Genomic DNA, 24076 nt, shown 5'->3' on the forward strand with positions numbered 1-24076 from the left:
TCTACTTGATACTAATGCACTGCAGCAGGCAGGGGTCGACAGGATCAGCCACAGTCACAGTCACAGCTAGATAGATAGATAGATAGATAGATAGATAGATTCGACCTTCTGCTCTCTGGTTCCGATGATAGGAATGGAAGAGGCCGGTAAGCTGCGAAGGTGCTAAGGTAGGTACGGAAAGGAATGGAACGGTTAGACTAAAGTAGGTAAGTAGGTGGGTGGGTGGTGCATGGGAGAAATATACTACTACTACTACTACCAGTCCAATATGAAATCATTATACAATGAGGGAAGAATTCCTGCATAGGGACTCCGTACATCATGAACATTCACATACATACATTCCATCTACAGATCATAACCATTATCATCGTGACATCCCTCTTCCGCCTGACATCCTAGTACAGCTTCCAGCGTACAGCTTAGATATGCTCTCTGCGACCCAGGAGCCACTCCAGGTGACGGTAGGACACGCGCGGCTGGTACTGGGGCTCCATGTGTCCGCTCTGGAAGGTCTCGACCCACATGAGACCGCGCTCGTAGTGCTGGATGCCCATGATGCCCTGGCCACCCTGCGGGTCGTATCCGTTCTCGATGAACGCCTCGTTGTACATCAGGTCGGGGATGTCGATGTTGATCGGGGTGCTGGGCTGGGTCTGGAACCCGAGCTGGCCGTTCCAGGTCATGTTCTGGATCGACAGCAGGGTGCCGTTGGTCAGGATGACCATGTCGTAGTCGCCGTTGCCGATGAGAACCCGGTTGGTTCTCTCGATGACCTGCGGCAGGACGCGCTCGATGGGGTTGGCAGACAGATCTCCCTCCTGTTCGGGGCCGCCACCGCCGCCACCGCCAACGAAGACGCTCTCGTCCGAGCACTCCAACCAGGTCATGTTGGGGGCGTGCAGAGCGCGCTTAACGTCCGGGCGGTCGAAGTAGATGGTGGCGCCTGCGGGGACGTAGCTGATATCCGAAGGGAATCCCAGAACGTCCCAGAGGATGGGGCACATCTCGCTGATCTCGTAAGGGTTGAAGCAGGGGTTAGGGTCCAAGGCGGCGTCGTTGACAAGGTCGAACACATCGCAGGTGGTGTCGCTCCAGTTCATGGACTTGGGTGGCTGGATACCGGAGGGAGGGAAGACGAGGTACTCGTCGATGAACTCCTTGTAGCCGCAATATTCGTGGAGACTCTCCAGTTCGGCCATGAAGCTGGCATTGAAGTTGAAAAGGTTGGCGTTGTTCTGCACGAACGGAACGACGGGGGCTTCCTCCTGCACGTAGTCAAATTGGCCAATGCAAGGGTCATAGGCCAATGCGCCTGCATTGTAAATTAGCACAGACTGGTAGTATCATACTCATTGTAGACATGACTTACCCTTGAGGTCGAAGTGTTCCGTGTCGTTCTGGTCCAGGAAAGCCCCGGAGATGTAAGGCACATAGCGACCGGCATAACTTTCGCCAGTGACGTAGATACTGTAGTTCTTGATGCCGAAGACCTCCTGCCAGTTCTTGAAGAATTTGACGAAGTCTGCAGCAACGTCCTCCTCCGAGGTAGCAGTCGGAGTGCCCAGAGAAAAGCCCGTTCCAACAGGCTGGTCCACCCTGCATACACATATTAGCTCCGCAATTGCTACAGAATGGGCCAGCGACCAGCATCACTTACCACAGCACGTTAGTCAGGTTTACCCATGAGTATGGGTTTTCGAAGGGCTGGAAGGTACCAGGCTGCCACAGGAACCGACCGTTCTCCTGAAGGAAGGCTTCGAGGGAGCTGCATCCAGGGCCACCGTTGAGCCAGATGGTGATCTCATCCACGGGCGCGTTAATTGTAGGCTGGAAGACGAAGAAAAGGGATCTTGACAGGTTTCCCTTCTCGAGGGGAATCAAGCCAGAGTACATCTCCCCAAGGTCAAAGTGGACATCGGGCAGGCTCTCCACGCGGAAGGCTATGTTCGTTATCGAGTCAGTTAACACTCAAGGCCAGGATTCGATAGAACGTACGCTTGGTCTTGTTGGTCAGGAATTGATAATCCTCAACAGGGATAGACTCCGAACGCTTTACAGCATTGGAGGCACGCTTCCCGACATCATGGGCGTCGCGGATCTTTTGACCGAATCGGCCAGGCTTCAAGGCGGAGACATTGTCCGCACACAAGGAGACGGCTACGACTGCCGTCGACAGCAGACTGCGGAACAGCATACTGAAGAGCTTATAGGGGTGGGAGATGGGCTGGAAAGCTTGCACTAACAAGCCGTTCGCATGGGGGACCCGGGTTTATATGCTCCCCACCAATTTCATGCTGCCTAATGGCAATCAATATCGACCACCGACGCTAAGCTGACTGGTGCTTTGTGGAACATCTGATTATCGGCGTAAGCTCCAAGCTATCATACTTTTGGAAGCTGGAAATATCGGGAGACGGGGGGGGGGGGGGTGGAGATCAGCAGACAACGCAGCCTGCTCTTTGGGCAGTGTGCAAAGCTCTTGGAGCGTTATGGGACCTTGCAGAGCCACGGCTAGCCTAAGGCAGACTAGCCCGCTATGGCTTGACATCATTCAGGCACAGAAGTTGCAATGCGTAGATAGATAGACGGGCAGCCCCATTCAACTTGCTCCGAAGACAGGGATGGCCAAGAATGTGAGAATGGAGAGATGTGACGAAGCAACGCAGGGCCAATGAGGAGCTTGGGGACAGCTGAAAAAAGAGGAGAAGCAAGCACGATCAGATGCCAATGCAGCGGTTGCCATCGGAGCAGAGCGTCAAGAAGGGAAGAAGCGCATTTCCGGCGCGGGGATGTAGGCGGAAGACGCGGACTAGTTACGGTGCGCTTGGACTGAGTTGCAGCGAGTGATAACGCAACTCGGCGGTGATAACTGGATTGAGGTTGATAATTTGGTTCGCGCTGATAAGACATATGCTCCATTCAATCTTCTAGAAAGGCTGTGATATGATGGCCCGTGTCGTCATGTCTCACGGAGGAGATACGGAGTGCGCCGGAGGTGCGGAGGAGAGTGGGCGGATGGCCAAGTGGCGGGCCGATTGATGCTGTGAGCCTGAGACTTGTTTGTCTGCCAGCCAGAGCCCTCCACGATCTATCCACCAGCGACCGGTCATCCGGGGTTGCTGTGAGTCTGCAGTTTGGGTACGTCTGGGTTGTGACTTGCGAAATTCAAGCCGATGGCTTCAAGGCGATGGAGCATCCGTCCCGTTAGCATTGCGGGGAAACCGCAGGAGGAAAGAAGCAGCAGGAGTCGAGTAGATAGTTCACCGCTAGTTTCGGCGAGATGCAGCAGTCCGGGCGAGACGAGGGAATAGGAATTGCCGTGCAAAAGCAATATTAATATTATTGATTAGCAATCCCAACCAGCCGACTATCAGAGTCGAGTGGGGGTCCTAATAACGAGCGATGATAGACAGATTGGCAAGTGCAACATCGCTAAAATGGCAGAGATAGATTCGGAGTAGCGTGTGCTTATCAGGCAGGTCAGAGCCGATGAAGTCTGGCCAAGTGGGTCGGCGGATCTCACACCATCCGTTGGCTCTCATTGTTTATCCCCCCATGTTCTGGTCTGCATGCCAGCATGGGATACCCCAGTAGAATGAGTCGAGGGAATAATATTAATGCTCCTTGCTTTCCTGCATGAGGGACAAGATTATTCTGTCCGTGACACTTTGTCGGGTCCCTAAGGGCGGTGCCTCGGGCTTCGCTTCAACAGAGATACCTTGATTTGATCCAAGAGACTGCGTCTTTTTCGTTCACAGAATCTAGTCAAGGACTCAGAATCTTTACCCCGAAGAACTGTAGCAATGATTCATGCAGACTATGGACCAGGCCAAACTTCACCTACCTTTTTAATATCAAAATCAACCTATCTCCGTACATCAACTGTTCAGTTGCATTTTCTTGCTTCCATTCATGGGCGTTATTAGATCGATAGCCCTCTACCTCATTCTCCTGCCTACTATTACCACTCAAGTTGGCCTCCTGCCTTTTCTGGCCTTGTCCGGCCACTTAATATCGAGCTTGTTGAAAAACGTCCACAGCTCATAGCTCGAATATAAGAGCCATGACAGTAAGAGCCGCAGCACTCGATATGCTTGGGATTTGTCTGCTACCACTTGGCGATGAGCTCTCGATCCGGAGAATGCTCACCGGCAGCGGCGAGTATCATAGATGACAGCCATTCGCTACTATTATCTTCGGTCGGAGAAAATCTTCCTGTCGCTCCAGCGTTGCTGCGGCGAGTAAGGAGCGATTCCAATCGCTTTGTGTGTTGAGGTAATCCATAATAGGGTTGCTGTGACACCGACAGCGTCAGCCTTGTATTGCACATCTCCATCGCTGTGGAACCAACCACAGACTCATTTTGTTTCCGGGCAATCCTCCGACTTCACTCAACGGGGCACAGCTCGAGATGTTGAGAACCGCCCTCGATCGCAAGGCTCGCGTATGATTCTTTTACATGGGAGCTGAGTAAATGTTCCAGGTACCACCGGACTCTCGGGTCCACGGTTACACTAGAACGACGTCATGGATCAGCATTATCCCAGATCCACGGTCACGATAAGTACAATGGGTTCAACGAAAGCAAACCAAACGCTGTTATCCGAAACCTTTACCTTCTGACGGATTGCATCGCCCATCTCCCATCTCTTTGGGGAGCCGTACCGGATGAGGAGATGCGGAATCTTGCCTATCTGGCTCGAGACTTTGAGTCTGAGCTCAGGATATATTCTGACAGAAGAATGTTTCCAATATCGGCATCGTAGCTGGTTGAGAACTTGAAGATATCTTGGTGGTAGATGTGAGGGGACTATTGCTAAACCAGTAATGCTATGGAGGTGGAAGGGAAAGAAGCTGTCCAAGATATTGGATAGCATGGTAGCAGATGAGCTGCTTCATGCCGGAGACAAATCATTAGAGCATCATGGCTGATCATCCCCTGATGGATTGATGGAAGGAAGGTTGGTGGAAGAGGAGGCGTGAGAAGTGAGAAGTGAACTGGAGGAGGAACAGGCAAACCGGGCAGGTGACCCCACTTCTGTTCTTCGCTGCCAACTGCATCTGCAACTCCTCATCTTCTTCACTTGCTCGCCATCTTGCGTTTCTCTGACTCAATCCATTTCCTAACAAGCCCGCCAGCCTGCATCTCCAATTGCAGAGCACGTATCCACTATCCACTGCGTCTCCTGCCACCTTCCTCATCTTGTTTAGCGCATCCAGACCTCGCCACGGAACAGGTGCGAACGGACTCAACAAAGGCCCCGAGAAAAGGCTCCTCCCAAGACCCAAAGACACAAACGCTGATTCTGTGGCCAGCAGACTTCATCGGCAGGCTAGTCCAATGGGAAGAATTCCGGCGAAAAAGGGGACAACCGAAGAAGGCGAGCAGGAAGGGGGAAAACCTCCACTGTGGAGCTAACCAGCCGCTAAAGACCCTGCAGTTCCAGACTCGCTTTTTTTCCTTCCACCTCCTCCCCGTCACTGAGTCACATACAGTTGCATCGGGCATGTCTGCATCCTTTCTCAGGCCGGAGTACAGTCAGGTGGTCGTGTCCTCGTTTTTGGTTGTTCATAAGCCTTGAAGTCGACTCTTCGTTTTGGATGTAGAACTTTTGCCCGGGACTCTGGCTTTTGTGCGTTCTTCTTGGTTGGCTTCCGTCTTTCCGTTCCTCGACCACACAAGGAAAAATCACCCGCGATCAGCCTGAGAGACGAGACTGGCGGGAAGTCAACCGCGGTCCATGCCCGATACGGCGATTAACATGGCGACAGACATCAGGCCTTCTGGCAAGTTAGACATAGACCACGCAGGAGAAGACCATGCAGTCAAGGACATCTCAGCCTTAACTGGTTCCCAGGATACAATTTCTGCTGGGATCGGAGAAAAGGGACTGACGACCACGTCCAATACACTGGGTGATACTGAACCCCACGGGGAGGGGTCATTCGATGCCACGGAGAAACACATCCATACATGGACACAGTCCATCCCCCCTCAGGGACCTGAGACAGCACTCGAGCATGGTCTTCGGAGAGCCTCATCAGGAGCTTCAAGCTCCAACAACTCAACACACAGTATCCCGATGTCTCGCGTAACGACTGATGCAGAGGGAAACACCTACCCCGAAGGTGGACTCGAAGCCTGGCTAGTAGTCTTAGGGAGTTTCCTGGGTCTCTTCGGCTCCCTGGGCTTGGTAAACACTATTGGAACGTTCCAGGCGTACATCGAGGATCATCAGCTGGCAGACTACAGCTCCGGAACGTCAGGGTGGATTTTCGGTGTATATGCATGTCTGACCTTCTTCTGCGGGGTCCAGATAGGACCGGTATTTGACGCCAAAGGCCCTCGGTTCTTAGTCCTTGCCGGCTCCGTGCTGATCATGGTCATGATGATCGCCCTGGGATTCTGCTCGGAGTACTGGCAATTCATGCTAACAATCGGCGTCGCGGGGGGTGTTGGGGCCTCGTTAATCTTCACGCCCGCAATCGCCGCGATTGGCCACTTCTTCAACGAGAGACGCGGCGTTGCAACCGGGCTGGCCGCAACGGGTGGCTCTGTAGGAGGTGTCGTCTTCCCGCTCACCCTGGAGGCGCTGTTCCCGAAGATTGGATTCGCGTGGGCAACCAGGGTGATTGCTCTCCTTTGCCTCATCTCTCTCACAGCCGCTTGTCTTCTCATCAGATCGCGGTTGCCCAAAAAGCCCGCCGTCAAGGAGAACATGATGCCCGATTTTCGTATCTTCCGGGACCCGAAATTCACGCTCACCACGCTTGGGGTCTTCTTCATCGAATGGGGCCTGTTCGTCCCCATCAGCTACATATCGTCGTATGCCATGGCTCACGGCGTCTCCACCACGCTATCATACCAGATGCTTGCGATCCTCAACGCAGGTTCGTTCTTCGGCAGAGGTATCCCCGGTTTTGTCGCCGACTATCTCGGACGCTTCAACACTCTGATCGTCACCGTTGCGTTATGTCTCATCTGCAACGCCTGTCTGTGGCTACCTGCCGGCGACAGCGTGCCCATCATGATTGTGTACTGCGTTATTTTCGGGTTTGCGAGCGGCAGCAACATCAGCCTTACGCCAGTCTGCATTTCGCAGCTGTGCAAGATCGAGAACTACGGCCGGTACTACGCTACCGCGTACACGATTGTCAGTTTTGGGTAAGTCATCCGCTTTTGTTCAGAGCCACCGATATGTACATAGCTGACAATCGTCTGCAGCACCCTAACGGGCATCCCAATCGCAGGTGAAATCCTGTCGCGGTGCGATGGGGAGTACTGGGGCTTGATCACCTTCACGTCCTGTTGCTACGCGCTTGGCCTCGCCTGCGTCACGTCCGCCAAGCTGATCCACGTCGGCTGGCGTCAGCCATGGGTGGTGTACTGAAAAAAAATGCCATTTACAACGTGACACCGATCCGACATACTGAGCACATTTACAGCACGACAGCTGACCATATTACCTCATGGTCCATGAAATGCACGAATCGATACAAGGCCTGGACATACCTAATAGACACGCGCTTATCAGAGTTTTCATTTCCCCTTCGGGGGCGGTTCCCGCGCGCATTTGTTGATTACCTCAAAAGCTCTCCATCTAATGTAATTCCTCTTCTTTAGAACGCCCCAGGTCAGAAGACGAGAAGATTTGAGGCGTGTACCTATGGGACTCCTCTGCCAGACTTTCAAAAGCGTCATCATGATAGTCTTCCAGCGGTTACGCTATTATCATTATCTAAAGCCCTAATGACATAGACATGGAGAAATCATCACATCACTTTTTTTTTCGAAGCCCTATAAAAACTTGCCAACCCCCATTCTCTCGCTGAACTTTTCTTTCGTCCTTCTCTTCTTACCTTTCTTTTCTTGGCTCGATCACTGCCTCAGACTTATCTGTCTTAAACCTATCTGTCTCAACCATCCATTTTCCTCAAACAATTATACACCATCCACCATCCACCATCCACCCCCTATACCCTCACACCCTCACACACATACCCTCAAAATGCACCCCCCAAACACCCTCCTCACCATGACCATGGCCGTGGTCCTGTTCATGAGCCTGGTCAGATACGTCTCAGCCATGCCGGCACCCCCGGGCAACAACACCCAACCCACCGCCACCACCGCCGCAAGAGAAGGAGCCCCCAACAACAACAAAAACAATAACAACGATGGTCTGGTAACCATCCTCCCCATTTTCCCCATTCCTGCCACTGGTAATATTAATATTGCTGTTCGTGACCCGGTCCCTGTCCCTGACCCTGCTCCTGCTCCTCCCGCAAGCAATGCGCAGACTGCAGCAGAAAACACAGCGGGGAATGATCCTCTTAACAACGCTGCAAACAACAACCCTAACCCTCCCAACCAAGCCGCAACCACAACGGGAGCAGCAGGAGGGAAACCCGAAGCAAAAGCAGCAGCAGCAGACCCAACCACCACCAACAAAGCCTTCATGATAAACGACTGGTTCACCATCCCTCCCATCGCGGCGAAATTCACCTGGGGACCTGTCGAGGCGACCGTCACGGCCAACATACCGTTTCTGCCGCGGGATACGGACGCGGTTCTTGCTGAGGCTGTCACGGTCACTTTTACTGGGAATGGTCCTGCTGGAGTTAGTGCTACTCCTGCTACTCCTGCTGCTGCTGCTGGGTCTGGCTCTGGCTCTGGCTCTGGCTCTGGCTCCAGCATCGGGATCCATTCTGGAAAAGTGGGAGGGGCTTCTCCTTCTCCTTCGTTTTCTACGAGGAAGAAGACGGCTTCGTCTCCGAGTGCTGGTGTCAGTGCCAGTGTCAGTGCCAGTCCCAAAGCTAGTTCCTCGGCTGGTCTTGACAATGACATCGATGACAACGACGACAACAACAACAACAACAATGACCAGGGCGATGCCGATGGTAAAGCGAGCTCTATCACCATCTCCATCCTCCCATCCTCGTCTTCGTCTTCGTCCAAGCCATCCAAATCGGAGGTCCCGTCGACATTCACCACCTTGACATCGACGAAGAAACCCCAAGCCCAAGGTGTTTCTGCCCCCGCTGCTACCGCTGCGCCCGCGGTAATAACCCCCCTCACCCTCTCAGACAAGAAGGGCAAGAGGGTGCTTGTGCCGCGGGCCATCACCACTTTACCTGCTGCTGGTGAACAACTGCAGCAACAGCAGCAGCAGCAGCAACAGCAACAAGCCGGGCGTGTGCGGTTAGTAACCGTTGGTGCTGCCTAGTTTCTTTCCTTCTTTCCTTCTTTCCTTCTTTCCTGCTTGATTGGTTGGTTTATTGGTTGATGGGTTGGTTTATCGGCTGATTTATTTATCAACCCTTTTTCTTACCAGCTGGCTTCTCCAAAAAAGTCTATTGGGGCGGCTTATTCCTGATCCTGTTTCTGATTTATGTCTCTGTGGATGCGACGGGGTGTGTGGAAGATGATTCATGAGGAATGAGTAATGATTGATTGATTGATTGATTGATGCTTGGTTGGTTGCTTGTCTTGTCTTGTCTTGTCTTGTCTTGTCTTGTCTTGTCTTGGCACCCACCATCTATCCATCCATCTACTGGAAAGAGAACAAATCTGTTTATTTGTTTGTTTGTCTGTCTGTCTGTCTGTCTGTCTGTTTGTCTGTTTGGTTCATTCTGGTTCATACAGGAAGGAGATGGATGGATGGGTTTCACATGTTCAACATGTTTGTTGCTAGTATAGCTAGATATCTTAAAATCAAAAAAAGAAAGAAAAATCATCGCTTTAAAACAAAACAAACACTTAACACAGTCTTATAGTATAGTAGAGTAGAGTAGAGTAGAGTAGATGGTAGAGTCTTTATATTTTGTCTCAGACGCTAATCGCCCAGATGGTACGTCAAGTCAAGGAATCGAGTCGAGCCGAGTCGAGTCGATTCATACACGCCAAATATGTGGAAAACCGGTCAAGTCAAAAATGAAACGGAAAAAAAAAAAAAAGTGGTAGTAGTATCTGGTTCGGGCATCGCATCCTGATCCCAAATCAAGGGACTCATCTGCTAATTGGAGGAAAATGGGGAAAAATTAAATACAATACAAATCGGAATGAAAAAAAAGCTGACTCGAGACGCAACAAGCATGCGTGAATATTGATGGATGGGAAGACGCGAGTATAGATGATGGTGATGGTGGTGGTGATGATGATGATGATGATGATGATGATGATGAGGGAAGTGAGAGAGAAATTCCACGCAGATCAAGTGTGCATGCAACATATGCAAGAGAATCCCATCCACAAGCATGGCCGCAGGATGCTGGCTCCCCGGCGCGTTGCTTGAACTCGCTCGGAGTGGTGTCTTCATTCCATGCTGCGCGCAGGTTTATGTCGAAGGTCCCCGCCGGTGGTCCATGCGCCAAACACCTTACTTACACCAGAGGTTTACTGGCATAGACAGTAACAGCCGAAATCAAGCACTCGTATAATATAGGCAGATGAGGAGAAAAAAAGAGAGAAAGTAGATATGCCATCGCTGGCCGTCGACAATGCTATCAGCGACAGGCGTATGCTAAGCAGGATAATCGACCGAGAATCAGGGAAACACAGCGTCAGGGGGGGCGTGTACGGTGGGACATGAGGAGCAAGAAGCGTTTCCCCGAACAGAAATTGGGTGAAAAAAGAGACGGCGACCACGAAGAGGTCGCCATGCCAATGAACATTTCTTACAGGCGCGCAAATAGATAGGGTATAAGGTTTGCATCGAAGCCACTCGGAAACATGAAAGGAAAACAAGCGAAAGGATATCTTGAGAACGTCTCACGAGCTATTGGACCGCAGCAGTGCCTGTCAACTTAGTTAGTCGATGAAGGGAAGACCTTTGGGGCCAGACGAAACCTACCCTTTCCATCGCAAGGTCGTCGGGCTTCTCAACGGTTGGGCTTGCGATGCTCCCGCGGTTGATGTTGCCTGACGCCGTGATGGCACGCGGCTCCAGACTCGGCCGCTGCTGGCTCTTGCCATCGGAGCTGGTGTGGTGGACCGGGTGCATTTCACCGCTACTCGAGATGCGCGACTCCTTGCTCTTCTCCAAAAGGGAACCGCCTAACGTAGCACATTTGAGGATTGTCTGCATCATCTGGTTCTGCTTCAGGGGTTTCGACAAGTACTCATCCATCTGCGCCTGGATGCACTTCTCTCGGTCACCCAGCATGGCGTGCGCCGTAAGCGCGATGATCGGCGTTCGACTAAGACCGCTCTCCCTCTCATACTCGCGGATCTTGCCGGTGGCTTCGAAACCACCCATCACCGGCATCTGGACGTCCATCAGGATGACATCGTAGCGGCGCTGCTTCACGGCTTCCACGGCCTCGAGACCGTTACTGACGACAGACACGTTGTGGTTGTGTTTCTCAAGAATCTTGACAGCCAGCTTCTGGTTGACATCGTTGTCCTCCGCAAGCAGGATGTCAAACGAGCGAGAATGGTCGGTGGTGATGGGCGTGGAACGTCCTTCGAGCGCGGGCAGCATACCGTTGCCGAGATCGATGGGCTGGCACGGCGTAGTCATGTACGAGCTGATGCCGAGGTCAAGAGCAGATTTCAGGCTCACGCAGACCAAGGGGCAGACCAACACGATAGGCACGTATTTGAAATCATCGAATGTCCGCAACAGTCGAGCGGTGGCCACCGAGTCCACGATTATGACGTCGTAGGCATGGCCAGACTCCTTGCCAGAGGGATCTTGGATTTCCGGGGGCGGGACGTGGTCCTCATTCCGAACGACCAATGGCTCCAGGTCGATCTGCTTGAGCATTTTCATGACATTCTCGGCCTGGCCACCGTTCTCACCCTTGTCGATGAAGAGAACCCGATGGTTCTTGTACGGCAACAGCTGCGATGCGATGACGCTCAGCGATTGATCGGCCAGCTTCACAACACAGGTGAAATGGAAGGTGCTGCCATGGCCATACTCCGAGGTGACCCAGACATCACCACCCATCAGGTTCACCAGACGTTTGGAAATGGAGAGACCCAGACCGGTTCCACCAAACCGCCGCGTGGTCGAGCCGTCCGCTTGCTGGAAGGTGTCAAAGATAAGGTCCAGCTTGTCTTCCTCGATACCAATACCCGTATCAGACACAGAGAACTCAAACGCATATTCATCGGCGGCACATTGCTCTCGGTCAGACTTGCAGATCGTAAGTTTGACCTCTCCGTGTTCGGTGAACTTGATGGCGTTGCCGACCAGGTTCAGGATGATCTGCCGCAGACGGAAGGGGTCACCGATGACATAGTCAGGGACGGTGTTGTCGACTTGGTAGGTCAGGCTCAGGAACTTCTCGTTTGCCTTCACTGCCAGCGTCTTCAGGGCGTTGAAAACAGTCCCTCTCACGGTGAAGGGGATGCTCTCAATCACCATCCGGTTGGCCTCGATCTTGGAGATATCGAGTATATCGTCAATGATGGTCAGCAGACTGTTGGCCAGGTTGTGCACGACGTTCAACATCTCGCGAGTATACGGCTTCAGATCATCCGTGTCCAGCGTCAACTGCGTCATACCGATGATACCGTTCATGGGCGTTCGGATCTCGTGACTCATGTTGGCCAGGAACTCGGACTTGGTGCGGTTCGCCAACTCTGCGGCTTCCCTGGCAGCCGTGTTACGCTGGATACTGTCTCGGAGATTCGAAACCATCTTGTTGATCTTGCGCTTCAACTCGTCCATCTCGCCGGAGGCATTGACCGTGATGAGCTTGGTGAAATCACCGTCCGTGGCGGCATCCGTGATCTCACCGAATGCACGTACTTGCGAAGTCAGATTCTCGGCCATCGTATTCACGTCCTCCGTGATCTCCTTCCATGTTCCAGCAATGCCCTCGACGTTGGCCTGACCACCCATCTTGCCGTCCACTCCGACGTCGCGGGCGACCTTCTTGAGCTCGGTAGCAAACTTCGCCAGTCGATCCACCATGTGATTGATGGTAACCTTGAGGGTCAGGATCTCTCCTTGGGCGTGGACCTCGATCTTCTTGCTAAGATCACCCTTGGCGATGGCTTGTGTGACGTCTGATATACTCCGCACTTGCGAGGTCAGGTTCTGGGCCATGGTGTTCACGTTGTCGGTCAGATCCTTCCACTTTCCTTCCACGTTGTCGACCTTGGCTTGACCACCCAACGTACCATCCGTGCCGACCTCACGAGCGACCTTGCTGACTTCGAAGGCGAAGGTGTTGAGTCGGTCCACCATGCCGTTGATCGTGCTCTTGAGATCTAGTATCTCACCTTGAACGTTGGCGGTGACCTTCTTGGTCAGATCACCCTTTGCGACGGCGGTGGTGACATCGGCAATTTCTCGGACCTGGGTGGTCAGGTTGTTGGCCATGCGGTTGACATTCTCAGTCAGGTCCTTCCATGTGCCCTCCACATCATTGACAGTAGCTTGACCGCCGAGGACACCGTCGGTGCCGACCTCCTTAGCAATCTTAGTGACTTCCTGGGCGAACTGCCGTAGTTGGTCCACCATGGAGTTGATGATATTCTTCAGCTCTGCGATCTCCCCCTTGCAGTTCGCTTGCACCTTCTGCGTCAGATCACCCTTGGCCACCGCTTTGGTGACAGTTGCGATATCCCGTACTTGCGTGGTCAAATTATTGGCCATAGCGTTGACATTTACCGTGAGTTCGTTCCACATGCCTTGTACCCCTTCGATTTGAGCCTGTCCGCCGAGAACACCTTCTGTACCGACATCACGCGCGACACGTGTGACCTCTGTTGCGAATGTCCGAAGTTGGTCAACCATGGTGTTGATGGTTTGCTGAAGTTCCAAGATTTCACCCTGAGCGCGACTTTCGATCTTCTGACTCAGATCACCATGGGCGACCGCTGTCGTGACCGCTGCGATCTCACGGACCTGATCCGTAAGATTCTTGGCCATTATGTTGACGTTCTCGGTCAATTCCTTCCAGATACCATGCACCCCCGTAATTTGGGCCTGGCCACCGAGGATTCCTTCCGTTCCGACCTCTCGCGCGACTCGCGACACTTCGCTACCGAAGACTTGCAGTTGGTCCATCATGGTGTTGATTGTGCGTTTGAATGTGGCAATTTCGGGGTCCATCTCCAGCGGGTGAATCTGGACCTTCATCGACAGGTCACCGTTCGCGACCTGAGTGATGATGCCGCCGATTTCCCGTAAAGCTTTCTGGAACGCTTCGTTGGCCTGCTGGTGTTTGCGTAACTCCCGCTCCAGCAGGACAACATCCTCGTTCTCCACCTTGGTCAAGGCCCGCCGTGTCTGCTCCTCCTGCTGTAGCAACTCATCACGGACTTGGGCGATGATATCCTTCTGGAAACTTATTTCCTCCGCCTGCTTCTGAACATGATTCCGGAGGTAGCTGATGTCCTCCTCGCGTACCAAACGTGTCCTCGAGTTTATATCATCTTCTTCGTCGGTGTCCTCATCATCAATATCCTCCTCCGCTTCTGGCTCCTCCGGTTCGACGGCCGGAGGTCTGGATCCATGGGGCAGGTGTGCATTTTGGTGCTGTGAGAGGCAAGAAGAGTCAGAACCGTCACGGGACGAAAAACGAGAGAGACCAAAGGACCACAGGAAATCAGTCCCCCTCTCGTCGGGAGTGAGAGAGGACTGAGAGGACTGAGATGACTGAGAGGACTTGGGGGTTGACTGGTGGTGACTGACATTTTGGAATTCCAGATGACGGACTCGTCGGACTAACGCCTCCAACTCTTGTTCGAACGCCGCCTTTGCTGAGGTTGGTTCTCCAGGCAGTTTTGTGTGTTTTGCGTCGAAGCCATTGGCAGAGGGATGAGAGAATTCGAATTCGAAGGGAGGTGTGCCGGATGAAGGAGCTTCTTTCGCAAGACCTTTCAGGATGGCAGCAGCGGCCGCGAGCGTTTCGTCCGCGCAAGCCATTGTGCCCTAGGACGCCTCAGTCAGAAGCGGACATAAGTATGGATGTCGTGAAGAGATTTTTGTTGGATCCAGATAGGTCTAAATGTCGATATGCTGCATGAGAAACCAGGCCGAAGATAAGATGAGAAAACAAAAGTGGAGGCGAGGACAGGTATTCGAGAAACACGCGGGATAGGGACGACGAAAACGTCGAAACGGATGGGAGATAGGAGGGGGGAAAGTCTATCGGGGTGGGTGTGACGGGGCTCGACTCCGAAAATATGGGACTTGGGAAGAGGGACGCCGAGGAAAGGGAAGAAAAAGAAGCGTAAAAAAAAAAAAAAGAAAAAATGTAAAATCAAAGCGGAGTAGAAAGATTAGGTAGGGAAGAAGAAGGGGGGGAGGGGGGCGATAGTAGTAGTAAGCGGAGGAGAGATGGGAGAATGAGGAAGAAAAAGAGGAAAAATGCAGATGTCGGGAAATGATTGGATGGGCTGTAAAAGGAAAGGGAAGAAAAAGAAAGAGAGGCTCGGGAGAGTCGAACACAGAGGGGGGAGGGAGGGCGGAAGGAGAGAGCGCCAGAGGACAGCGAGAAAACCGATGGGGATGGGATGGATTTGGGGGGGGGGGGGGAAATAGTGCCGCGCGGTGCAGTGGTCACCGGCAGCGAGAGAAAGAGCGAGAGAGAGAGTGCGAGACTTACCTGACGGGAAGCCGTGTTACTGACACGAATGATCGGGGCGACTCTGTTAGGACGACATGGGGTGTCTTGTGGAGAGGGCGAGAGGTCGAAAAAGGGCCAGGATCTCGGTGGATTTGTGGGCAGGGGGGGGGTGGTGGTGGTGGTCGGGAGGGGAGGAGGACTTGGGAACAGGACCAAGAGACCACACGGATGGGACTCGACCTCGGAGCAGACAAAGAGAGCAGCGCCAGGTCGGGCGGGGAGGAATGAGGAGACAGACGAGCAAGCACTGAAAGGGGGGAAGGGTCTTCTTTTGCTTGTTTGAGCTAGAAACACTCAAAACAGAGCGAGCGAGCGAGCGAGGGAGAGAGAGAGGGAGAGAGTCAGGGAGGGATCCGATCAGTCAGCGAGAAAGTGAGGAAGAGAGACGGTGGACAGGGTGGATGGTGAATGGTGGATGGCGGATGTGTGTGGATGGGGGATGGATGGATAGATGGATGCTGCACAGGAGCGAGCTGGAGCCGGGTGAAGGGGGAAGGAAAGTCAAAACAAGAACCAAAATGATCAAAGTCAAAATAATAATGGGCACTAGATAATAAGAAGAAGGATAAATATCCCGGTGACTAAGAAACCCGCAGCAGCAGCAGCAGCAGCAGCAAGCAGTGTGAGAGCTGAGACGGGGGAGAGGATGGATGGAAAGGCAGATGGGGGAGGGGTTGGATGGATGGGACTCTGATCCGGGTCTGGTTTTGTTGGTTGGTGGTCGCTGCTGGTAGTGCTGGTGCTGTGCCGGTCGCTACTCTCCTACTGCTGCTGCTACTGCTATCTATCTGTGGCTCTCTCTTCCTCTCTGGTCCTTTTTTTCTTTTTTTCTTTTTTTTTTTTTTTGCCCTTTAAAAAAATCTTAATTTTAATTTCACACCTTCTCTAATTCTTATCCCCCCCCCCTTGAATACCTCTGTTGACTTCTTGCATGGGAACATCAACATCTCGGTCACAAACCAATCTGAGACCCCATCCTAAAGAGGGGAGGGAGAGGGGGGAGCAACAAAACCCGAGTTTTGAGAGCAGAAGCTGACGGATCAGCCTGATGATGGACAAACATTCAAACAGACACCTGAGAAACCAGGAACTATCTACACAATAGTGCTTGCCGCAAAGGTCAGGCTGAGGCAGTGACCACCGACCAGGGATCACCACTAGCTGGGTAGAGTTTAAATGGGCTGCTCGGCCGGGACGTGCCTGGCGACTCCTCCAGGCTCCGACACCGCTCACTCCAGCCGTTTAATCTGCGACATGGGCATTTCCCGATTGATATACCCCGCAGGACAAGAAAACAGAGCAATGTTGACGACAAGAACGAAAAAAAAGAAAAAGAACTACGAAGGGGGAAATGGATATCAATACACAATCGGCTCTATCTGTAACAGCATATCCCGTCCATCTCGTACGGATGTAGATGCCGCCATGCGAAGTCGCGTTCAATCTTCATCGCCCAGATACGTACCCCCATATGATAGGACCCTTTGTTCCGGTCTCGAGAAGAAGAGAAGCGAGTAGGAACCGGTGCTCGTTCGAGGTGGAGACTGGCGTCTTTTCAGTTAGTTCCTGCTGTGCTTTTTTTGGTTTTATTGCGACATCTTCCTTGGCTGGAGGGAACTGCCACTGGATAGATAGGTCCTACCTGTACCAGAGAGGGAGCGAACTAATGAACAACCCATGTCTCAAAGAAATAATAATAGCAGTTTAAGTGGTCCCTGTGGTGTCTCACCTTGTTCTCACTCTCAGGGACCAAATGTCCCAGTTCCAAACTCTTGTGTGCCCTTGGCGTGTATACTGTAGACCTGTGGTGCGTGGGCATAAGGGGAACACCGGGGATCGGCTGTCGCTTCAGCCCTTTTCTTCCACAGCTTCCACCCACACCCACCACCGACTGCTGAGCTGCTGAGCTGCTGAGCTGCAGGCTTTGTTTCCTGTACCGCACAGACATCCCTGCTTGGGATCGAAGTCAGGCAGGTACGGTTTGTACTTTTTTGAATCCCTAACTTTTTCGAACCTTTTTTTATTCTTTTCTTTTCTTTTCTTTTTTTTTTTCTCTTATGTTTTTGGCCCAGGACAGTCAACGCTAATTGACAGGCCTCATTTAGCCTGCGAATGATGAGATCTATGGACGTAGCTCAACCCGGAATACGATCATGCATCACTCCAACCTGAATAGTAACGTACTCCGTATCGGACAGCAGCAGAGATACTCCATTTTTACGGGCACCCTTCACGCGCGCGTATTTGACCTTCCCAGTTTCCCTACGGTGTACCATCTCCTCCGTACGGCGTGTAGTAATAATGATTGGAACCCAGCTGATCGCCTCCAGAACTAGTGGCGATCGTTTTTCCGTGGCTCCAGCAAGTTAGATCATTAACTAGATGGCATCGTCGGCCCCGGCTATTCTTACCTATCACACGTCGACCTTTAATACCTGTTTTGAGCGACAGCTCGCGGAAGCAGGCCAGCATAGCATCCGGAGGGCAAGCAAAACCCCCCTGGCCCCAGCCCGGGGATGCAGGAAGAGGAAACGGGCTTGCTGCTCATCAGGCCATCGTGACCGGTACATCAACTTCAAATGCCGTTGATCGAGGATGATCAAGGAATAGATCAACCCCCAGGCTAGAAGAAGTTAAGAACCACGCTGGTTCTGCCTAACCGTATTGTCGCGGTTTGCGTGAAGATCCGCGGTAGATTTCGGACTACCTCCAGTAGTCTACCAAACTGCTGCCTATTTTCTTCATGTCGACTGCATGAATCGGTGTCCCCAAGTAAGTACTTAGTGCACTACCGGATAAGTAAGTGCGCTGTGGAAATTTCCCGGCTGGTCGGCGTCGGAGATCTCGCGGACTCCCCTACTTAGATAGATAGATGGTGCAGACTGCAGCTAGAGGACCCAATCCCACGGTTTGCCGGGTCAACCTAGAATAACCACACTGCTGTTTCCAGTTCGGGTTGTGGCTTCGTGCCGTAGGCGTCGGTCCTCACCGTCCATGGTGGAGAGGGTGGAGGAGAGGGAGGCTGGTATGGGATTTACATACGGGCGAGCGCAATGCCGGCCATTTGGGGGGATGATACGCGCCATGCTGGTAATCTTCATACCGCGTGCTGACTACTGCTCCATAACTTAGTTAACTACGGAGTACTGGCCCGGTGTCGACGGCGTCTAGTCCAGACCCAACGGTCGCGTGCGAGACCCCAGCCGTTCCACGGGTAGGCCAATCATGCCCAGGGATTCTCGGACGTCCTTTTCTAGCCCCGTCGAGCTAGGCCTGTCTGGGGCGCTCATGCGAGGCAAGGTAGGCGGGCAGCTGGAAGCTGGAAGCCGGTAACCAGGTAGAGCCGTCGAAGGTAGCCAGATATGGAGGCTATCCCGACTAGCCTTGGTCAAGCGAAAGTGATAGAGCAGGCGGCATTGGCCACGGAGGACGTGCCAGATGGGAGAGTGACGAATTTGTCCAATGGCCTTAAATTAGATTTGGCATGGTTTCGCCTGCCTGGGTATGGCTTCGGGACGGAATGTTCGAGATCTTGAAGGTCCCCCAAAAGCAAGATTTCCCAGATAACAGTCGGGCCCGGTGACATCGACGGATGCTTGGAGTACGTGTAAATGTCCGGGCCACCAATTATTGTCGCGACTGATGGCCAGCACTAAGCCACCTTGAGTCTCGCCAAACCGTTGGGTGAGAGAGCTAGGAATTGCTTAGACAGCCTAGCGGACGCAGTATCGCTCCATTTGCCAGCCACCGCGAGTGACAGGACAACCGAGGAACAAGTTGCATGGAGAAGATAAACCTTCATTAAAGTCACTTTACGGAGTCCCCGGAATGTGCTCCAAGCCGTTGCGCTTGGGGACTCGGGGCGGGAGACAAAATTTCGCTAGTGCTGACAAGGTCCAGTCAGGTCACTATTCGTGGTCACTCATGGTCTATACGGAGTACATTCCTCCACACTGGGGATGTTGTTGCTTGAAAAGGATACCCTCCGGGAAAGGCCTTGATTGTGACCAAGTTATCACAGGCAACGAATCAGCAGTCGCTTAGCCACAGGTTTTGCATCTGACAGTCAGGGGTCCTTAATTTGCAGTCACCTGGCGCCATGCATGTGTTAAGAACTGAAATGACCAGTGTGAATGCAGACCTCGCCTACTGTCTGACTGGATGTCAATATGGTATAGCATTCATTCCACAGCTCTTGAGCTAAGATACCCCAGGATTCTTTACTCCTTCCAGGCTTCCAGGTTTCCAATGTATGTTTCAACTCCGCACTCCGGATGCTGGAATGCTGCGGGCGGTGGTATATATATATATATATACTGCACGGGTGGCTGCCTTGTTCCCCCGTTGATTATGACCTTCACTTCCGTATTTCCCCCTCCACCCCCCATAAAGAGAGCTGATTCAGGGTATAAAAAGCATCACGGATACACTGGCCATTGCATTTGATCTGATCGCTTGATCGTTTGAAGGAGAGATCATGCGAACATCTGCCCGCTAGCTGGAAAGGCCAGGGCGATGGCGCGTCCGGCCTCGATCTCCTGCATCAGGGGGGGAACCGATCTTAACGTGTGGCTGAGACTGGAATCGAAAGACCAGACCGGGCTAAATTCCGAGATACGGAGGAGATAGATAGTCTTAAGCTGTGAGCAGATAGATATAGATAGATCGATCGTACGGAGTCGAGATGACAAAACGGATGGCGGGGTAACGACGCAGCCAAGTCACGGGATGGCGCAGTTGGCCGGTGTGGCGCGCCGGAATTCGCAGAGCGAGCCCGAAAGAGTCACAATTTCGGAAGGTAAGCAGTATCTGACTGAACCCCCCCCCCAATCTCCCCTTCGGTCCCCTCTGCAACTCCCCCACCCTCCTCAGATCCGTCCCCCGGGGTTCACGACTCGCAACCATGGCGACCGATATGACGAGCCCCATCCTGGACACGCTGTCCGCGTCCGACGCCTCCATCCTCTCCAGCGAAGCCTTCCCCTCCACCCCCTCACTAAATGTCAAGGCTGCGCTGGACCGTCTAGCCTCGCGGCAGATGGTCGAATACGAGACAATTGAGAAGGAAATCGCCGTCTTGACTCCGGAAGGTGACGAGATCGCCACGAATGGCAGCCACGAAGCCAAGGTCTTCCAGGCGGTTCTCGCTGCCCTGGACGGATTGAAGATCGGCGAACTGCCTGGAATTGTCGGAAAGGACAACGCCAAGATCGGACAGGGAAATGCGTTCAAGAAGGGCTGGATCAAGAAGGACAAGGACCTCCTGCGGGCGACGACCGAGACCATCGTGGACGAGACCCGGGAGCTGTTGCTGACGGTCAAGAACACCCAGAGCCTGGAGGACCAGAAGGCTCTCACGGACCTGAAGCGGCGCAAGCTGGTCGCCCTGCAGAAGGTCATCACTTTCAAGATCTCCAAGGGCCCCAAGTTTGCCCGCGAGTTCGTCAAGGAGGAGACCGACCTGACGGCCGAGATGCTCACGAACGGCTCCTGGAAGACGGCGCAGCTCAAGCCCTACAACTTCAAGGCCAAGGGTGCCCCCACGCCCTCCGGCGCCTTCCACCCCCTGAACAAGGTGCGCCAGGAATTCCGCAACATATTCTTCGAGATGGGCTTCGAGGAAATGCCCACCAACCGCTTCGTGGAGACGGGCTTCTGGAACTTCGACGCCCTCTTCGTCCCCCAGCAACACCCCGCCCGTGACCTTCAAGATACCTTCTACATCGCCGACCCGGCCGTGGCCGACCGTCCCCGCGAGGACCCCGAGAACGACCCCCACCGTCCGAAATCCATCCAGCCCGCCTCCGCCGCCACGGTGGCCAAGCCCCTCGACTACAAGCAGTACTGGGACGACGTCCGCCAGGTCCACGAGAGCGGCAAGTACGGATCCATCGGCTACCGCTACCCCTGGGACGCCGACGAGTCGCTGCGGCTGGTTCTCCGCACACACACGACCTCGGTGTCGACGTACATGCTGCACAAGCTGGCCGCCAACCCCCGTCCGGCGCGGTACTTCAGTATCGACCGGGTGTTCCGTAACGAGGCGGTCGACGCGACTCACCTGGCGGAGTTCCACCAGATCGAGGGTGTCATCGCCGACTTCGGACTCACCCTGGGTGGTCTGATCGGCTTCATGGAGGTCTTCTTCGCCAAGATGGGCATCCACCAGCTCCGCTTCAAGCCCGCCTACAACCCCTACACCGAGCCTAGTATGGAGATCTTCGGCTACCACGCTGGTCTTGGTAAGTGGGTGGAGATCGGAAACAGCGGTATGTTCCGACCGGAGATGTTGGAGCCCATGGGCCTTCCCAAGAACATGAGAGTCTACGGCTGGGGTTTGAGTCTGGAGAGACCGACCATGATCAAGTAAGTCCCTTTCCCCCGTCCCCAACCCATCAACAACACATGGCAGTGAGTGAGGAACTAACAAATCCCCCCCTCCCCCAGGTACGGCGTCAGCAACATCCGAGAACTGCTCGGTCACAAGGTCGATCTCAACTTCGTTGAGACCAATCCGGCCGTCCGTCTGGAGAAGGACTAGATACTAGACTAGACAGGCGGGGTGCTATAAAGTGCGGGTTACAATAAAAAAAAAACCAATTGGGTAGGCAGACGCTGAGGCAGAGGCAGAGGCAGAGGCAGACCTTGTTAGCTTCGATATCATGATTCAACATAGACACACTTCTTCTTTTTTCAGGGTGCTGCAAACAAACCAACATACACTTCAACAAAAGACGGACGGACAGACAGACGGACAGACAAGACACTACGAGATTACGGGCCGATTATGAGTAGATGCAAAAGAATTTCAATTTCATTGAACAGTCAGAGTCAGTCAAATGAATGACTTATCACGTTAATCTATTTGCACTGGAAGAAGAAAAGTAAACTAGGAAGTAGAAAGTAGGAACTAGAAAGAAGAAAGTAGGAACTAAGAATATGGTATTGTACGGAGTAGAAATGTACCTAGAAAGAAAAAGGATTGAATTGATTGTACCGAGCTAGCTATCTAGCTAGGTAAGGTATAGTAGAAAGAACTGAAATGAGAATGTCCCACCCGTATCTGTGCCCCAGTGCACAACACTGCAAAAGTGGCTCTTCAGTAGGCGGTAGCGTAATATTCGGCGACGGATGTAAACATTTTTTTTTTTTTTGATTTTATTTACTTTTCTAGTACCTCCTCGCTCGTGGGGGTGGAACGGATGAGTAGTTATGGTTAAACAGATCGATCCGGTTCCGGGAGCGAGGAAGTCTTGATGTGCCGGATTGAAGGTAGGAGATATATGGTAGGTAATGGAAAGGGGAAATGAAAAGAAATGAGATGGGAATGGGTAGGTACTACGGTATCTCGACTGGGAGAGATTTTGAGATGGAGATGGAGATGGGGAATTGGGGCGCGAAGAAAGGGGGGGGGGAGAGCTGGGGAGGGAATACATTAGGGGAAAAATGAAAGGAAATATTGCATCGCAAGATGAATGCAGGCTATTGATTGATGGAACAAATTTTTGGATTTCTTTTTTTCATGAAGAAAGATTTCGATATATCATGATGTCGTGACTGGATTTAGTCACCGTACATCTTATCTCATCCTGCCAATCCCAATTGGGGGAAAAGATTAGCCCACGTTCTTCTAACCCTCGAAACAATTTCCAAAGATTTGGGGGAGGGAGAAGTATCTTACCATCACCAATAACCCCCAGACACCCAAACACGGTTTCACCATATTTACCGCTGGCTGCTGGCGGACCAGACGTTACGGACGTAGCCGTCACGCTGGGTAAGGCGGTTCAGGGAGTCATCGCTCTCACCACGGGCACGGATGAAGCCGCACAGAGCGTAGCTCTGGTTCTCGCCGGTGTAGCGACCGTTCTCGTCAACCTTGCCGATGGAGATCTGGACGGAGGCGTGGTCGTTGGCCTTGATGATGCGGTTGGTGGCGCTGCACTTGCGGGGCACGTAGCTGGAGAGAATTAGAATATTAGCACTCGTCTTGTCTGTTTCTCGCACGGGGTCGGGGGGGTTTTGGTTTTGAAGGTGGGTGGTGAATTTCAATGCGCAATTCGGCCAGGTCATAGGAAAAGGCCAAGTCAAAGTCGACGACGGGATATGCGATGATGATGATGGATATGGACGTGATTCATCCATTCATTCCCCTCCAGCCCAACTCAATTGAACCCGATAATCGTGTCCCTCCTCTTTCTAATATCTCATCCACACTGAGATTTCGGTTCTTCTTGTTCTTCTTCTTCCCTTTGTGAAAGACAGACAGACAGATGACTGACTCCCACCTCCGCGGCCAGAATCAATCAATCGCATATCCCATCCACCGACCACGACCACGACCAAACCACAGATAAAAAAAAAAAGAAAAAACAGAAACGCGGTGGACAACATACAGATCGACGATCTCTCCCTTCTCGTTCTCCATTTTGGCGGGCTGGTAGTGTCTGAGGTTGACGACGGTGAGAAAGACGGAGGTTGC

General features: G+C 52.8%; 8 protein-coding genes across 8 annotated transcripts; 4 read left to right on the forward strand and 4 right to left on the reverse strand.

Annotated features, from left to right (window-relative positions):
- Nucleotides 1-313: 313 nt before the first annotated feature.
- Nucleotides 314-2382, reverse strand: sxa2 (putative pheromone processing carboxypeptidase (Sxa2)). Its single transcript, XM_025545157.1, has 4 exons — nt 1999-2382; nt 1661-1943; nt 1373-1599; nt 314-1315 (listed from the first exon to the last, which is right to left on the reverse strand). Exons 1-4 carry the CDS (start codon nt 2195-2197, stop codon nt 423-425), a joined length of 1602 nt encoding a protein of 533 aa, XP_025403593.1. The 5' UTR covers nt 2198-2382; the 3' UTR covers nt 314-422.
- A 3704-nt stretch (nt 2383-6086) lies between these two features.
- Nucleotides 6087-7394, forward strand: BO70DRAFT_368303 (MCT family MFS transporter; the record flags this gene model as incomplete). Its single annotated transcript, XM_025544616.1, has 2 exons — nt 6087-7168; nt 7229-7394. 2 exons carry the CDS (start codon nt 6087-6089, stop codon nt 7392-7394), a joined length of 1248 nt encoding a protein of 415 aa, XP_025403594.1.
- Nucleotides 7395-8012: 618 nt separating this feature from the next.
- On the forward strand, nt 8013-9312 carry BO70DRAFT_410886 (uncharacterized protein; the record flags this gene model as incomplete). The annotated part of the gene is made up of 1 exon (XM_025547266.1): nt 8013-9312. One exon carries the CDS (start codon nt 8013-8015, stop codon nt 9228-9230), a length of 1218 nt encoding a protein of 405 aa, XP_025403595.1. The 3' UTR covers nt 9231-9312.
- BO70DRAFT_86691 (uncharacterized protein) lies at nt 9313-9704 on the reverse strand. Its single transcript, XM_025548795.1, has one exon. It carries the CDS (start codon nt 9643-9645, stop codon nt 9394-9396), a length of 252 nt encoding a protein of 83 aa, XP_025403596.1. The 5' UTR covers nt 9646-9704; the 3' UTR covers nt 9313-9393.
- Nucleotides 9705-10670: 966 nt separating this feature from the next.
- tcsC (putative two-component osmosensing histidine kinase (Bos1)) lies at nt 10671-15139 on the reverse strand. The gene is made up of 3 exons (XM_025542329.1): nt 14658-15139; nt 10857-14501; nt 10671-10801 (listed from the first exon to the last, which is right to left on the reverse strand). The coding sequence occupies exons 1-3, from the start codon at nt 14889-14891 to the stop codon at nt 10775-10777; spliced, it is 3906 nt and encodes a 1301-aa protein (XP_025403597.1). The 5' UTR covers nt 14892-15139; the 3' UTR covers nt 10671-10774.
- On the forward strand, nt 15122-15878 carry BO70DRAFT_86694 (uncharacterized protein). Its single transcript, XM_025548796.1, has one exon. The coding sequence runs from the start codon at nt 15352-15354 to the stop codon at nt 15820-15822; it is 471 nt and encodes a 156-aa protein (XP_025403598.1). The 5' UTR covers nt 15122-15351; the 3' UTR covers nt 15823-15878.
- A 4545-nt stretch (nt 15879-20423) lies between these two features.
- BO70DRAFT_329450 (phenylalanine--tRNA ligase subunit alpha) lies at nt 20424-22421 on the forward strand. Its single transcript, XM_025540783.1, has 2 exons — nt 20424-21960; nt 22042-22421. The coding sequence occupies exons 1-2, from the start codon at nt 20498-20500 to the stop codon at nt 22133-22135; spliced, it is 1557 nt and encodes a 518-aa protein (XP_025403599.1). The 5' UTR covers nt 20424-20497; the 3' UTR covers nt 22136-22421.
- A 707-nt stretch (nt 22422-23128) lies between these two features.
- On the reverse strand, nt 23129-23819 carry rps21 (40S ribosomal eS21 domain-containing protein). Its single transcript, XM_025548797.1, has 2 exons — nt 23276-23819; nt 23129-23183 (listed from the first exon to the last, which is right to left on the reverse strand). Exon 1 carries the CDS (start codon nt 23737-23739, stop codon nt 23320-23322), a length of 420 nt encoding a protein of 139 aa, XP_025403600.1. The 5' UTR covers nt 23740-23819; the 3' UTR covers nt 23129-23183; nt 23276-23319.
- Between the last annotated feature and the right edge of the window lie 257 nt (nt 23820-24076).

The sequence above is a fragment of the Aspergillus heteromorphus genome, assembly GCF_003184545.1.
Source record: "Aspergillus heteromorphus CBS 117.55 chromosome Unknown BO70scaffold_2, whole genome shotgun sequence".
In the NCBI taxonomy this organism is placed as follows: Eukaryota; Fungi; Ascomycota; class Eurotiomycetes; order Eurotiales; family Aspergillaceae; genus Aspergillus; species Aspergillus heteromorphus.